General features: G+C 41.3%; 1 protein-coding gene across 15 annotated transcripts in view; it reads left to right on the top strand.

Annotated features, from left to right (window-relative positions):
- LOC139408945 (SEC16 homolog A, endoplasmic reticulum export factor) overlaps positions 1-16,214 on the top strand; it is a 76,109-nt gene that overhangs the window by 31,968 nt on the left and 27,927 nt on the right. For all 15 annotated transcript variants that reach the window (XM_071153454.1, XM_071153456.1, XM_071153460.1 and 12 more), the window contains 7 exons: positions 522-720; positions 892-1,075; positions 1,350-1,492; positions 2,573-2,634; positions 2,918-3,056; positions 7,843-8,085; positions 8,372-8,469. In XM_071153454.1, the coding sequence (XP_071009555.1) occupies positions 522-720; positions 892-1,075; positions 1,350-1,492; positions 2,573-2,634; positions 2,918-3,056; positions 7,843-8,085; positions 8,372-8,469 (1,068 nt within the window). The remainder of the gene's footprint in view (positions 1-521; positions 721-891; positions 1,076-1,349; positions 1,493-2,572; positions 2,635-2,917; positions 3,057-7,842; positions 8,086-8,371; positions 8,470-16,214) is intronic.

The following is a 16,214-nucleotide window of genomic DNA, read 5'->3' on the forward strand; positions in this document are numbered from 1 at the left end:
GTTGGGTAGAGGAATACAGAATGAAGGTGCAGGGTTTGAACACATGCCACAAGGGGCAATGTGTGGTCCAGAGTTAGGAGTGCTACCACTAAACCAGACTATGGCTTCTTTAGCACTTCCAGATACTCAGTCATAGTGGTTTACATTTTGTATTTTGATAAACTCGCCTCATCTACAACCAACTTGTAGCATCCATCACACACTACAGGAGCTTGACGTTGATGCATATCATATATTTATGTTGAAGGGATGGTTCACCCGAATTACAAAATTACGTATTTGTTTCTTTGCCTTGTAAGCAATTTATGGACAAGGACATGGTGCAATCCATGGATTAGGTTTGTTGACATAGTCACTGCCACCACCTAATTTTTGGGGTAAACTACCCCTTTAATGAGAGACAAGCCCTGAAATGATTGTTCTGCATTCCAATCTGTGTTAGTAATCACCCCCCAGTTTGATGTCAGTGTTGTGCCGCCTAACATGGCCAAATCCAGTTCTAATGGAGTTTCTGTGTGTAGGCCACAGGGCTATGACGACAAGTGGCGCTACTATCCTGGTTACGATGCCAGTTTTGACGATGACTACCGGCGGCAGAGGGACCAGTACAAGGACGATTTTGACCGACGGAGCGTCCACAGCGAACAGTCGGCCCACAGTCTACACAGCTCCCAAAGCCATCGCAGCCGACGCAGCAGCTTTAGCTCTCGCTCACAACAGGTGTGTGTCTATATGGATTTGCGAAAGACTGTCGTAATTTCCTTCCAGTGCTGGTACTTTTTTATTGGTTATTAGTATGGATCATCACGTCAGTGTGTGAATCACTTGTGTGTTGTAGTTTCTTCAAACCCTCCAAAATATTAACTTATGTACCCCCCCTCTGCCCTGTAGAGCGAGGTGTACAGGTCCCAGCCTGACCTGACAGCAGTTTACGACCCCACTGTTTCTACCCTGCCTGTGGACTACTCCTATGGACAATACCCAGAACAGATGGATCCCGGACAGAGCTTCAGCCAGTACCCCTACACCTCGGGCTACCAGGCAGACAACAGCACCTGGGTTGTCGCTGAGCAGCGTAAGAACATTGTTACTGGCAACATTCATTTGTCATTTCTGGTTTGCAGAATAGAAGAAAGAACCAGAAGGTGTTGAGTCCCATGAGTGATTCTGACTGATCTGGGGATTTTCCTGATTGCTGACCTTATCTGATTCTTGAAATGGCTTGTAGCCTTTTTCCCTTTGATTTGTATCGATTGTGCTGGTCACTGTCATGAGTTGTGGACATTGGGACAGAATTTTCAGTCTGTTCAGATTTTGGATTGTTTAAAGTTCTCCCTCTCCCCCCTCAGCTCCTCCTCGTCCCGTTACTCCAGAGAAGTACTCGGTATCCCACCGCTGTGCCCGCTTCGGGCCAGGTGGTCAGCTGATCCAGGTCCTGCCCAACCTCCCCTCGGCCGGCCAGCCTGCTCTAGTGGAGATCCACAACATGGAGGTAACCCTGAGAACCCAACCCACGACCCAGTCTTCCAATCGGCTAAGGCCTGAATTCAGTTGTCACCGATAGCGATTTAAAGAGCACTGGTAATAATCAATCTATACTGTGGTTGATTGGGATTCAAACAAATACCTGTACGGTGTGGCTTTGTGTCAATAATATCCCATGGTAATATCCATGTGATGTCAACCTTTAAATACACAAGCAGGTGATGGGATGTCCACCAAGCAGCTTGTGAAGTGTGTTGGCCATAATGAGGTTGATATCTCCAATATAGCATAATTTTGCTGAGAAGAATGTTACAGTTTAGGCAAATTCAAATCTGGAACTTGAAGCCAGTTCCACTGCTTATTTTCATTCTTCCCCTCTAATCAGGGACTTTAGACCTGGAACACCAAGTGGGTGCTATTAATTATCAGGTAAAACAGAAAAACAGCAGTACTCGGGATCCGTCAGGGTCCGATTTTAATACTTCTGGTATAGTAGGTAGTTGCGCTATGGGCTCTTACTTACTTTACGTCAGCTAGGTGCTGAACATGAACCTGGTGTTTCACCGTCTGCTTCAGTGGTGTTGATGCTTCTAATGAGTTATCTAGTCTAAGACATCCTTAACTAGGGGTCTGTCATTGATTGTGAGAAGGTGTGCGGTATGATCAGCATTTTAGCACATGGGTGTAGGAAGCGAAGGGATTGAGATTGGCAATCACTAGAGGAGATGGCAGTTCACTTGCAGCTCATGTATCATCAGACCGATACAGAACTAAACATACATGAAGGGTTTACCACAGCTGGTTTCTGTATAAAGCATAACGTAAGTACCCTAAGCAAAATTGCTTTCTTTCGTAGTTGCATCATGTTACAGATTTTGACCTTCATACTTGTGTGTGTGTATATTTGTGACACCCATTTTGCGTAGCTAATAAACTAGGCTTTTATAAATTAGGCGATAAATGCTAAACAAAGTCATTGTTTTATTATCCACCATAGGAAAAAACACAATTTGAATAGATTGTGAAATTATGACCATTAAATGGCCTTTTGAAGTGTATTTCTTGAGCATCAATGGTTTTCCTACAGACAATGCTGCAGGACACACCAGACCAATCCGAGCTGCGCTCCTTCCCCGGACCGCTTTTGAAGTAAGAGCGTTTTGAACTTTTAACCTTAACCCCTGACGCCTAGTCTCCTAGAATGAGATAAAGATTAGGCTACATCCTAGCTATTTTCATACCCAACTGCTTAGCTACGTGTTCTACCTGCTTGTCTGTCTGTGTGAGATTGACTACATTGCAGGCGGACTATGCAGAAGGATTGATCTACAAATCCCCTTGTATCCCAAATTCTGAGATAAAAATGTGCAATTCTGTGCTTTGACTTTCTCTAACTGGTTCCCTCAAACAAGCTGTGTGTTCCTTTTCAAAGGGAGGAGACTCACAAGGTCGACGTGATAAAGTTCTCCCAGAACAAAGGCCTGGAGTGTGCCCGCAACAACGACCTCCTGGACAAGGACTCGGCTGCCCTCCTCTGGGACTTCATCGTGCTGCTGTGTAGGCAGAACGGGGTAAGACTGGTGGTCGGAGGTGGGACTCTTATATTATAAAAGTTTCATTGTCTGTATCACAGATGCATTAAAAGACAATAAAAATATAAACATGGTGTAGACCCCTCAAAATTCAAATTTGGACCTTGAAGCCAATTTCACTGCTTTTTCATTCTTCCTTTCTAATAAGTGACTGATTTAGACCTGGGACACCAAGTGGGTGCTATTTCAGGCAAAACAGAAAACCAGCAGTACACTATAGAGGTCGACCGATTAATCGGAATGGCCGATTTAATTAGGGCTGATTTCAAGTTTTCATAACAATCGGTATTTTTGGGCGCCGATTTCCGATTATTTTTTTTTATTTACATTTTTATTTGTATTTTATTTTTATACCTTTTAATTAACTAGGCATGTCAAATTCTTTTTTTCAATGACTGCCTAGGAACTGTGGGTTAACTGCCTTGTTCAGGGGCAAAACAGCAGATTTTCACCTTGTCAGCTCAGGGGTTCCAATCTTGCAACCGCACAGTTAACTAGTCCAACGCTCTAACCATTGCACTCCACGAGTAGCCTGCCTATTACGCAAATGCAGTAGAAGCCAAGGTAAATTGCTAGCTAGCATTAAACTTATCTTGTAAAAAAAACAATCAATCATAATCACTAGGTATAACTACTAATCCAGTTTAGCAGTTTAGCAGGCTAACCAGGTGAAATTGTGTCATTTCTCTTGCGTTCATTGCACACAGTCAGGGTATATGCAACAGTTTGGGCTGCCTGGCTAATTTGCCAGAATTTTACGTAATTATGACATACATTAAAGGTTATGCAATGTAACAAGAATATTTAGACTTAGGGATGCCACCCGTTAGATAAAATACCGAACGGTTCCGTATTTCACTGAAATAATAAACATTTGTTTTCGAAATGATAGTTTCCGGATTCAATCATATTAATGACCAAAGGCTCGTATTTCTGTGTGTTATTATGTTATAATTAAGTCTGATTTTATAGAGCAGTCTGACTGAGCAGTAGCAGGCCCGTAGTCATTCATTCAAACAGCACTTTTGTGTGTTTTGCCTGCAGCTCTTCGCAAGCACAGCGCTGTTTATGACTTCAAGCCTATCAGCCTAATGGCTGGTGTAACCAATGTGAAATGGCTAGCTAGTTAGCTGGGTGGTGTGCGCTAATACTGTTTCAAACGTCACTTGCTTTTAGATTTGGAGTAGTTATTTCCCTTGCGCTGCAAGGGCCGCGGCTTTTGTGGAGCGATGGGTAACGATGCTTCGAGTGTGGCTGTTGTCGATGTGTTCCTGGTTCGAGCCCAGGTAGGGGCGAGGAGAGGGACAGAAACTATACTGTTACACTGGTAATACTAAAGTGCCTATAAGAACATCCAATAGTCAAAGGTATATGAAATACAAATGGTATAGAGAGAAATAGTACAACCTAAAACCTCTTACCTTGGAATATTGAAGTCTCATGTGAAAGGAACCACCAACTGTTCTCATGTTCTGAGCCAGGAACTTAAACGTTAGCTTTTTTACATGGCACACATTTTTACATGGCACATATTACTTTCTTCTCCAACACTTTGTTTTTGCATTATTTAAACCAAATTGAACATGTTTCATTATTTATTTGAGGCTAAATTGATTTTATTGATGTTTTATATTAAGTTAAAATAAGTGTTAATTCAGTATTGTTGTAATTGTCATTATTACAAATAAAAAATGTTTAAAAATCGGCCGATTTTAATCGGTATCGGCTTTTTGGGGCCTCCAATAATCGGTATCGGTATCGGCGTTGAAAAATCATAATCGGTCGACCTCTAGTACACTAGACACTTCAGGGTCGAATTTAAATACCCCTGTTATAGACCGTTGCATCAGACATACTTGTTGTGTGTACAGTTCATTCAGAAAGTATTCACATTTTGTTATGTTACTGCCTTATTTTAAAATTGATTATATAAAATGTTTTCCTCATCAATCTACACATAATACCCCATAATGACAAAGCGAAAACAGGTTTTTAGAAATGGGAGACTGGGAGACTTGATTTTCAGCGGCAGGGATTGGGAGACTAGCCAGAATCGAGGGAAAGATGAACGTAGCAAAGTACAGAGATCCTTGATGAAAACCTGCTCCATAACACTCAGGACCTCAGGACACCTTCCAGCAGGACAAAGACCCTAATCACACAGCCAAGACAATGCAGGAGTGGCTTCGGAACAAGTTTCTGTCTGTTCTTGAGTGGCCCAGCCAGAGCCTGAACGAACATCTCTGGAGAGACCTGAAAATAGCTGTGTTGTGACTCTCCCCAGAGGATCTGCAGTGAAGAATGGGAGATACTCCCCAAATACAGGTGTGCCAAGCTTGTAGTGTCATACCCAAGAGGACTCAAGCTGGAGACTTACATTTCCCTCACTAACTTTAAACATCTGCTATCTGAGCAGCTAACCGATCGCAGCAGCTGTACATAGTCCATCTGTAAATAGCCTACCCAATCTACCTACCTACTGCTCTTTTGCACACCAGTATCACTTCTTACACACCATCTGCTCATCATCATCTGCTCATCTATCACTCCAGTGTTAATCTGCTAAATTGTAATTACTTTGCTACTATGGCCTATTTATTGCCTTACCTCGTCATGCCATTTGCGCACACTGTATATAGACTTTTTTTTTTCTATTGTGTTATTGACTGTACGCTTGTTTATTCCATGTGTATCTCTGTGTTGTTTGTGTCGCACTGCTTTGCTTTATCTTGGCCAGGTCGCAGTTGTAAATGAGAACTTGTTCTCAACTAGCCAACCCGGTCAAATAAAGGTGAAATAAACAAAAAAATAACTCAAGGCTGTAATCGCTGCCAAAAGTGCTGAGTAAAGGGTCTGAAGTCTTATATATATATATATATATATATATATAAATAAATAAATAAAATGCTTTGTCATGGGGTATTGTCTGTAGATTGGGGGGGGGGGGGGGGGATTTAATACATTTTAGAATACTGCTGCTGTGACAATGTGGAGTAAGTCAAGGGTTCTGAATACTTTCCGATGGCACTGTATGTGTAACTGATTGATGCACACATACACACACACTGCATGTTAATGTTTTTAAATGTATGTCAATTGTAAAGTCTGGTCTGTAATGTATTTTTGTTGTGTGTCAGACCCCAGTAAGACAAGCTGTCTCTAATTGGGATCCTAATAAATCAAATCAAACACAGACCGTTGCATCAGACATAGACATCAGACGATTGTGAAGACCACATACTCTTTGGTGTTTTTGTGTGGTTGTGTGTGTGTGTGTGTGTGTGTGTGTGTGTCAGTATGGTTCTTTATGAGGGCGTGAGTGTGTCTATTGCAAAAGTCTACTTCTCTTGAGGTCTAGTCTATCAAGCAGTGGGTGGGGATAGTGTATGTCTTGGTTTGCACAGTCATGACTGAAATTATTTGCACCATTTTGAAAAAATATGAGCAAAAAAAGACTGTATAATACAAATACTGAGCTATTTTGTATGCCCCAAAAAATTGGTAGTTTGTTATTTTATACAAATGCTCAGAGAAAGACATGTTTAACAAGTAATCTTTTTTTTTCTCTCAAAGATAGTGGTCAAAATGATTGGTACCCTTTCTTTTAAGACTCCTACACCCTGTCCTTGTGAGGATAATGGCACTGAGCATTTAAAAAAAATATGTTTTATGAGATTGGAGAACATATTGGGAGGGATCTTAGACCATTCCTCCATACAGAAATCTTTCCAGACTGTTGATATTCTTTATTTGCGCTTATGGACTACCCTCTTTAATTCAATCCACAGGTTTTCAATGGGCTTCAAGTCCGGAGAATGAGCTGACCATTGCAATATGTTGATTTTGTGGTCAATTAACCATTTCTTTGTGGATTTTGATGTGTGCTTGGGGGGGGGGCTGGGCGATTTACTTTAGGGCTGGGTGAATTAATTTGAGTTCATGTTTTAGCGCAATGTCCCAAATCAAGTTTCTTGTTTTCACGAGCGTTCTATGTCTTGTTGGTCTCGTCTCCTTCGCTCCTACTGTGCTGTGTGCACTGTGCAACAAGCAGTTTCTCTGACAACAAGCAGTTTAAACTCGTCATTTGCATTTGTGGTTTGGTCCAACTGAATCGTCATATGGACACCGAATTGCTTAGACATTATTTTACTGTAATAGATGAGAACTTAACCTTTCTAACGATACCCTTTTTATGTCTCAACTCAAAATGTAGAACAAAGCAGACCATAATAAAACGAGAGTATCAATGAACATGTTGTGGAAAATGTTTACTCAGTTTCTGACGAGCATAGCATTAGATTATTCCTGACTGTTAGAAATGTAGTATATTGACCTTTAATTCCGCATCAAAGCTTATTTAGATTTTTTTTTAAATTTAAACAAAGCTTATTTAGAAAAAAAACACATTGAGATGTGTATATCGTGACCCACCCATACGTTTGACAGAATCAATATATGATTTTTAGGCCATATAGCCCAGTAGCTTGGGGTAATTGTCTTGCTGGAAGATCAACTTGCGGCCAAGATTCAGCCTCCTGACAGAGGCAACCAGGTTTTTGGCAAATAAATTATTTTCTTTGAGCAATTTCTATTAGTATAAAATAATGATAATGTAAATTTGTTGTTGCATACAATATAGCTCAGTGTTCTATATTTATAGTAATTTTTGTTTATCTTTATCAAGGGTGCCAATAATTTTGGCCATGACTGTGGTGTAGGCATATATCTAAACAACCCTCTTCCTCGATCTTCCCTTTTCTCCCAGACCGTGGTTGGGACTGACATAGCTGATCTGTTGCTGAAGGAGCATCGCTCAGTGTGGTTGCCGGGCAAGTCACCTAACGAGGCCAACCTGATTGACTTCAACAACGAGCCACTGGCGCGGGCCGAGGAAGAGCCTGGGACGGGACCATTGTCCCTCCTATCAGACACCTTCATGACTGTCCCCGAGAACATAGGCAAGGAAACGGAGCGCTTCAGGGAACTGCTGCTATTTGGTCGCAAGAAGGTATGAATGCCATCTACCTTGAATTTACTGGTTTATGTTAAGTGGGAGAGTAGGAGGAAATTAGTCTTTTTAGGAGACAATGTGAAAAACATGCTTTGCGACATTGTAACAGAATCGTATGAGAACTTTCATTACTTCTAAAATGCAGTGAAAGCAGGATAAAATTGCAGAATGTGATTGTATGGGAACTTGATGCATATTCAGACATTTTGACTGTGTGGTGTAATTACGTGTACTATAGCTAGCTATATGTGTTATCCTTTTTACTACCTGTGCTATTGTGTAGGATGCCCTGGAGGCAGCCATGAAGGGAGCTCTGTGGGGCCACGCCCTGCTGCTGGCCAGTAAGATGGACAGCCGAACACATGCTCGCGTCATGACCAGGTGAGTCAAGAAAACGCATGCAACCCATGCACATCGAATGGCTTTAGTCAGGGGCTTCAGCAAAAAAAGAAGATTCTAAACACAGATCTATGCTGCTAGCCTGGTCCCAGATCTGCCAAACATGGTATGATAACGATCATAGGAGTTGGCTATACAGCAACAGATCTGGGACCAGAGGGTTATACTAGGAATCTAGCTAGATCTACTCAGGGTTTTCTAAAGCTAGCCAGCTTCAGTTAGCTTCATCCATGTTACGAAGGTGGATGGATAGTGATCCTTAAGCTACCGCTAGCTTGAGTAGAACTCGGCCATGCTTGTAACTGCGCATACATGTTGCATGTGGACATCCCAGCTAGTCAAACGCCGAACTCTTTACGAAATCAAAATAAAATAAGTTATTCAGCAGGCTAAGGTGGGAAATAGGCTACCAGAAGAGCAGTCTTTCTTTTATTCCTCGTGTCATTAATGCTGTCTTTGGTGTGAAATGCACAAGCACCTTTATCCCCTCTATCAATATTTTTTTTGTATTAAGTTATATGAAAGTTTCATTGCGCTTTAAGTTTCAAATTCACCCTGTCATAAATGGGTGGCGTGATTTTGTATTTGGATACTACTATTTTTAACACAGCATTTGAAATGTTTCATTTGTCTTCCTCAAAAATGGTCTGGAGAATGAAGGGATGATGGAGGGAATCTAATTTGATTGGTCCTCAACTCGAAGCTCAAACACTTAGGTTCTTAAGAATCTCATATATAAAATATATTTTAACACTAACACTTTGTTGGTCACTACATGATTCCATATGTGTTATTTCATAGTTATAATTCTACAATGTAGAAAATAGTAAATAAATAAAAACCCTGGAATGAATAGGTGTGTCCAAACCTTTGACTGGTACTGTATATATATTTATATTTAAACTGACTTGTCTAGTTCAGTAAAGGTTAAGAACAAATTCTTATTTACAATGACGGCCTACTCCGACCAAACCTTCCCCTAACCCTGACGATGCTCGGCCAATTGTGCGCCGCTCTATGGAACTCCCGATCACGGACGGTTGTGATACAGCCTGGGATCGAACCATGGTCTGTAGTGATGACTGAGATGCACTGAGATGCAGTGCCTTAGACTGCTGCGCCACTTGGGAGTCCAAAGAATATCACATATACATAAGTATTTATACTCTTTACTCAGTACTTTATTGAAGCACCCTTTGTCAGTGATTACAGCTTCAAGACTTCTTGGGTATGACGAGAAGCTTGGCACACCTGTATTTGGGGAGTTTCTCCCATTCTTCTCTGCAGTTCCTCTCAAGCTCTGTCAGGTTGGATGGAGAGTGTCGCTGCACAGCTATTTTCAGGTCTTCCCAGAGATGTCCGATCGGGTTCAAGTCCGGGTTCTTGCTGGGCCACTCAAGGACATTCAGAGACTTGTTCCGAAGCCACTCCTGCGTTGTCTTGGCTGTGTGCTTAGGGTTGTTGTTCTGTTGGAAGGTGAACCTTCGCCCCAGTCTAAGATCCTGGGCGCTCTGGAGCAGGTTTTCATCAAGGATCTTTCTGTACTTTGCTCCGTTCATCTTTCCCTCGATGCTGACTAGTCTCCCAGTCTCTGCCGCTAAAAAACATCCCCACAGCATGATTTTGCCACCCATGGTTCACTGTAGGGATGGTGCCAGGTGTCCTCCAGACGGAATTCGTTGGCCTGTATGCCAAGCGTCACGTCTCTGTTTTATCAGACCAGGGAATCTTTCTCATGGTCTGAGAGTCCTTAAACCTGTTACGGATGATGCGAATTCTCGCAGCTTTTTGCAACTTTTTGTTAAAAATCGCGCAACATTTCAACGTCCTGCTACTCATGCCAGGAATATAATATATGCATATGATAAGTATGTGTGTATAGAAAACACTCTGAAGTTTCTAAAACTGGTTAAATCATGTCTGTGGCTATAACAGAACGTGTTCAGGAGTAAAAATCCCAGGGAAAACTGTTCACCAAAAACACAAAAAAAATATTCATCCGCCAGTCTTTGAATTGTCTAAGGCAGGGGTGTCAAAGTCAAATGGACGGAGGGCCAAATAAAAAAATCAGCTACAAGACGAGGGCCGGACTGTTCGAATGTTCATTGAAAAATTTTTAAATGACGCATATAGTCTAGTGAACCTAATTGAACCTACTGAAAACCTAACAAATATATTACAATATGATCAGATAAATAAAGCAATATTTTCTTATGGCTCTGTCAGTAATCTTTAATTTTCAACAGACACAAAAGACAAATTTCCTTTATATAAATATCCCCATAACATGAACATTAAATGAAAGAAACCGGTATTCAAGGCACCATCAGTAGACTATATTTTCTATTTTAGCAAAAGTGGGCTAAATTTACTTCAAAGAAAAAACAATAATAGCAATTTTCTATCATCCACTCAACTGAAATATTTTTAAAATATAATTGGATTGAAATACAAAAAAATAAAGTGCAAAAATCTATTAATCAAAAACAACACTTTGTTTAAGGAGAAGTAACATGCAGTGAAAACAAATATTAAATTTTAACTTTTAAACTTGAACTGAGTAAAAACTCTAAATATGTGATTGCACAGTAATGTTCACTTGTTTGAGGTTGAGGGTGATACTTGGTGGTGTCCCATCTTTTCCACAAGTTCATCAATGTTCGGGGTAAGGCTCTGAGCTGAAGAAATCCTCAGAATTGAGTGGAGGTGTTCAGCAGTAAGTCGACTTCTGTGTGATGTTTTGTTCAGGTTCATCAAAGAAAACAGTTGTTCACACAGGTATGTGCTGCCAAACATAGACAACGTTTGAGCAGCCTGGATGCGCAGCTGGGGCATTGTGCCGGGGAGGAAACGGGCAAACTCCGCAGCACCCACTGCCGCATATTTTTCCCTCAGTGCATCATTGCATTGGAGGTCAATCAACTCCATTTGGAGGTTTGGTGGTGAGCTTTCCACGTCAACAGCAAATGGGTTACCGAGCAGTTCCAACCTGCTTTTTTGTGCTTCAAAGTCAGCAAATCGGCGTCGAAAGTCAGTGGTAAGCATACCTATTTTATCAGCCAACTGTGTGCTCGGGAACGCACTGGTAGAGAGCTTCTCTTTCATGGTCTGGCAGCTGGGAAAGTGGCTCAAATTTTCTTTCCGCATCTGCGTCTCCCACAGAGTCAGTTTGGTTTTAAATGCCTTCACTGTACTGTACATATCAGAGATGACACGATCCCGACCCTGCAGCTGCAAGTTTATTGCATTCAGATGACTCGTAATGTCACACAGAAAAGCCATTTCACACAGAAACATTTCGTCTCGGAGTTGTGTTGTGTCTTTCCCTTTGCTGTCCAAGAATAGACAAATCTCCTCACGAAGCTCGAAACATCTTTGAAGCACCTTTCCCTGGCTTAGCCATCGCACCTCTGTGTGATAAGGCAAATCACCATGCTCCGTTTCTAACTCCGTCAGAAATGCCTTGAACTGGCGGTGATTCAAACCTTTGGCTCTGATAAAGTTAACTGTGCGCGTGATGATGCTCATTACATGCTCCATTTTCAAGGCTTTACCGCACAACGCTTCCTGGTGTATGATACAATGATAAGCTGTCAGCTCACCTGTCGCGTTTTCCTCTTGCATCTTTTCCCGTATCTTCGCCACCAGTCCGCTCCTGTGTCCACACATCGCAGGTGCTCCGTCGGTTGTCAAACCCACGAGTTTTTCCCAAGGCAGCTCCATCTCATTTACACATCTTGACACCTCTTCATACAAATCATGCCCCGTAGTTGTGCCATGCATAGGACGTAAAGCCAAAAACTCCTCTGTCACGCTTAGGCTGGAGTCCACTCCGCGGATGAAAATTGACAACTGGGCAATGTCAGAAATGTCGGTGCTCTCATCCACAGCCAAGGAATATGCAATAAAATCTTTTCCCTTTTTCACAAGCTGCTCTTTTAGATTGATGGACAACTGGTCTACTCTCTCGGCAATGGTGTTTCTGCTCAGACTCACATTTAAAAAGAGTTGCCTTTTTTCTGGGCAAACTTCGTCACAAACTTTAATCATGCAGTTTTTGATGAAATCCCCCTCCGTAAATGGCCGGGCTGATTTAGCGATCTCTTCTGCCAAAATAAAACTGGCCTTGACAGCAGCCTGGCCTTGTGATTTGGCTTTTTTGAACAGAGCCTGTCGAGATTTGAGGCCTCGTTTTAATTCCTCTGCCTTTTGTAGCCTTTGTTCCATGTCCATATTCTTGTTTTTGTCCGCGTGTTTCGTTTCATAATGTCGTCTCAGATTATACTCTTTCAGTACCGCCACACTTTCTCCACACAGAAGACACACAGTTTTTCCAGCTACCTTCGTGAACATATACTCCGACTCCCACCTTGTTTGAAACCCCCGGTTCTCAGTATCCACCTTCCGTTTTGCCATTTTTGATGGGTATCTGAAAGTTAATTTTACTGTGATGCTGACGACTGCTGTGCCAATAAATATTGAAATGAAGCAGCCTACTGCTCGGTGCGTCACCTTTGCATTGTGGGAAATGTAGTATTGGTGCGTGTAAAAGATCTGCGGGCTGCCGGCTTGCTGCGGGCCGGTTCTAATAATAAATCAAGATCATCCCAGGGGCCGTAAAAAACCTTCTTGCGGGCCGGATGTGGCCCGCGGGCCTTGACTCTGACATATGTGGTCTAAGGCGATAGAGAATAGATGAGGTTTAGATCCGTTTACAACGCCTACAGCTTCCACACGATGTCGCCAATACTGGCATTTCATTGCAAGTTTATCCTTAGAGGGATGACGTATAGGCACTTCCTGTCTTGGGGTGCACCCAGGAAATTATGAAAGTGAAAAAAATGGACGATGATTTCAAGACTTGCTGCTATCAAATACAGATCGCCCCGTGATCAATTTGATCGATTATTAACGTTTATTAATACCTAAAGTTGGTTTACAAAAGTAGTTTGAAGTGATTTGTAAAAGTTTATAGGCAACTTTTTTAATTTTAAAATGTGACGTTGCGTCTTGTAAAGGTGAATTTTCCTTGGATCAGACGGCCTTCATAAATGGACATTTTGGGCATACTTTGACGGATTTAATCGGGAAAAATACCCAATTGTGATGTTTATGGGACATATAGGAGTGCCAACAAAGAAGCTCGTCAAAGGTAATGAATGTTTTATATTTTATTTCTGCGTTTTGTGTAGCGCCGGCTACCGCAAAATCTTTTGTTTAGGTCTCGTTCAGGTATTTTGGGGGGTGCATGCTATCAGATAATAGCTTCTCATGCTTTCGCCGAAAAGCATTTTACAAATCTGACATGTTGGCTAGATTCACAACGATGTAGCTTTAATTGAGTACCTTGCATGTGTGTTTTAATGAAAGTTTGAGTTTTATCGAGTACTACAGGTGGCGCTCTGAAATTTCAGCTGATTTTGGTTCCTGTACAGGAACAACAATACGTAAGGTGCCTTTTGGAAAACTCCAAGCGGGCTGTCATGTGCCTTTTACTGAGTAGCTGCTTCCATCTGGCCACTCTACCATAAAGGCCAGATTGGTGGTGTGCTGCAGAGATGTTTGTCCTTCTGGAAGGTTCTCCCATCACCTTCGCCCAGATCAGCCAAGACACGATCTTATCTCAGGAGCTCTACAGACAATTCCTTTGACCTCATAGCTTGGTTTTGGCTCTGACGTGCATTTTTCAACTGTGGTTCTTTATATAGACAGGTGTGTGTGCCTTTCAAAATCATGTGCAATCAATTGAATCTACCACAGGTGGAGTCCAATCAAGTTGTTGAAACGTCTCAAGGATGATCAATGGAAGCAGGATGCACCGGAGCTCAATTTCGAGTCATATAGCAAAGGATCTGAATACTTATGTAAAGTATTTGTTTTTTATTTTTACCAAATTTTGCAAAACAAATTCTAAAACCTGTTTTTGCTCTGTCATTTTGGGGTATTCTGTGTAGATTGATTTAACATCTTGGTGACGGGGCAGTATTTTCACGTCCGGATGAAATGCATACCCAAATTCAACTGCCTGCTACTCATCCCCAGCATATTATTAGTAGATTTGGATAGAAAACACACTGAAGTTTCTAGAACTGTTTGAATCATGTCTGTGAGTATAACAGAACTTATGTAGCAGGTGAAACCCAGAGACAAACCATTCAGATTTTTTTTTTTTTAGGTCACTCTCTTTTCATTGTGTTTTCATTGGGAATCCAGATTTTTAAGGGACCTTATTGCAGTTCCTATCGCTTCCACTGGATGTCAACAGTCTTTAGAAATTGGTTGAGGTTATTTATTTTTGTAATGAAGAAGTACGGCCATCTTGAACGAGGGTCACTTGAAGTGTACTGTTAGAGGCACGTGACCAGAAAGCAAGCTACAGTTTGTTTTGCTCCTGTATTGAACACAGATCATTCCGTTTTCAATTGTATCGATTATTTACGTTAAATACCTAAAGTTGTATTACAAAAGTAGTTTGAAATGTTTTGGAAAAGTTTACAGGTAACTTTTGAGATATTTTGTAGTGACGTTGCGCAAGTTGGAACCGGTGCTTTTCTGGATCAAACGCGCCAAATAAATTGAAATTTTGGATATATATCGACGGAATTAATCGAACAAAAGGACCATTTGTGATGTTTATGGGACATATTGGAGTGCCAACAAAAGAAGCTCGTCAAAGGTAAGGCATGAATTATATTTTTATTTCTGCGTTTTGTGTCGCGCCTGCATGGTTGAAATATGGGTTCTCTTTTTGTTTACGGAGGTGCTATCCTCAGATAATAGCATCGTTTGCTTTCGCCGAAAGGCCTTTTTGAAATCTGACATGTTGGCTGGATACACAAGTGTAGCTTTAATTTGCTATCTTGCATGTGTGCTTTAATGAAAGTTTGATTTTTATAGTAATTTATTTGAATTTGGCGCTCTGCATTTTCCCTGGCTTTTGGCAGAGGTTAATCAATTTTAGAATAAGGCTGTAATCTCACAAAAAATTCAAGGGGTCTGAATACTTTTCAAATGCAGTGTATACACGGGGTACGAGTACTGAGTTGATGTGCACGGGTATGAGGTAACTGAGGTTGATTTGTACATTTAGGTAGGGGTAAAGTGACTAGGCAACAGTGTCGTGTCTTTACTATCATTAAATGTGATACTTAACAAACAGTAGATATTGGTTACTAACAATGATACAAAGAAAAGGTCAGCCTGTCTTTCGTGGTTGTAGGTGGTTAGAATGGATATTTCAGAGTACGTTCAAAAATGTTTTAATAGAATAGATGTTTCGGCGGTTGTCTGTATTCTCGTTCCAGGTGTATGTAATTTCTAGCTGCGGACTAGTAATTCTTGTCTAAGATTTGCTCTTATTCTGTAAGGATCCATAGTCTCAGAGTTTAACCATTTCCAACCGTGTAGCCAATTCTCCTTTTGGTGTAGTCTTGTCCTTTTGGTAGAGTTGTAGTTTAACTTCTTACGGCTGAAATCCCATTAACGGGATCGATTTGACAACAGCCAGTGAAAGTGCAGGGCGACAAATTCAAACAACAGAAATCTCATCATTAAAATTCCTCAAATTATACACCATTTTAAAGAAACTTGTTGTTAATCCCACCACAGTGTCTGATTTCAAAAAGGCTTTACAGCGAAAGCACACTATATATGATTATGTTAGGTCAGCACCTAGTCCCAGAAAAACAGTCATTTTTCCAGCCAAAGAGGAGTCACAAAAAGCAGAA

This window comes from Oncorhynchus clarkii, chromosome 5 (genome assembly GCF_045791955.1).
Source record: "Oncorhynchus clarkii lewisi isolate Uvic-CL-2024 chromosome 5, UVic_Ocla_1.0, whole genome shotgun sequence".
NCBI classification, from domain to species: domain Eukaryota; kingdom Metazoa; phylum Chordata; class Actinopteri; order Salmoniformes; family Salmonidae; genus Oncorhynchus; species Oncorhynchus clarkii.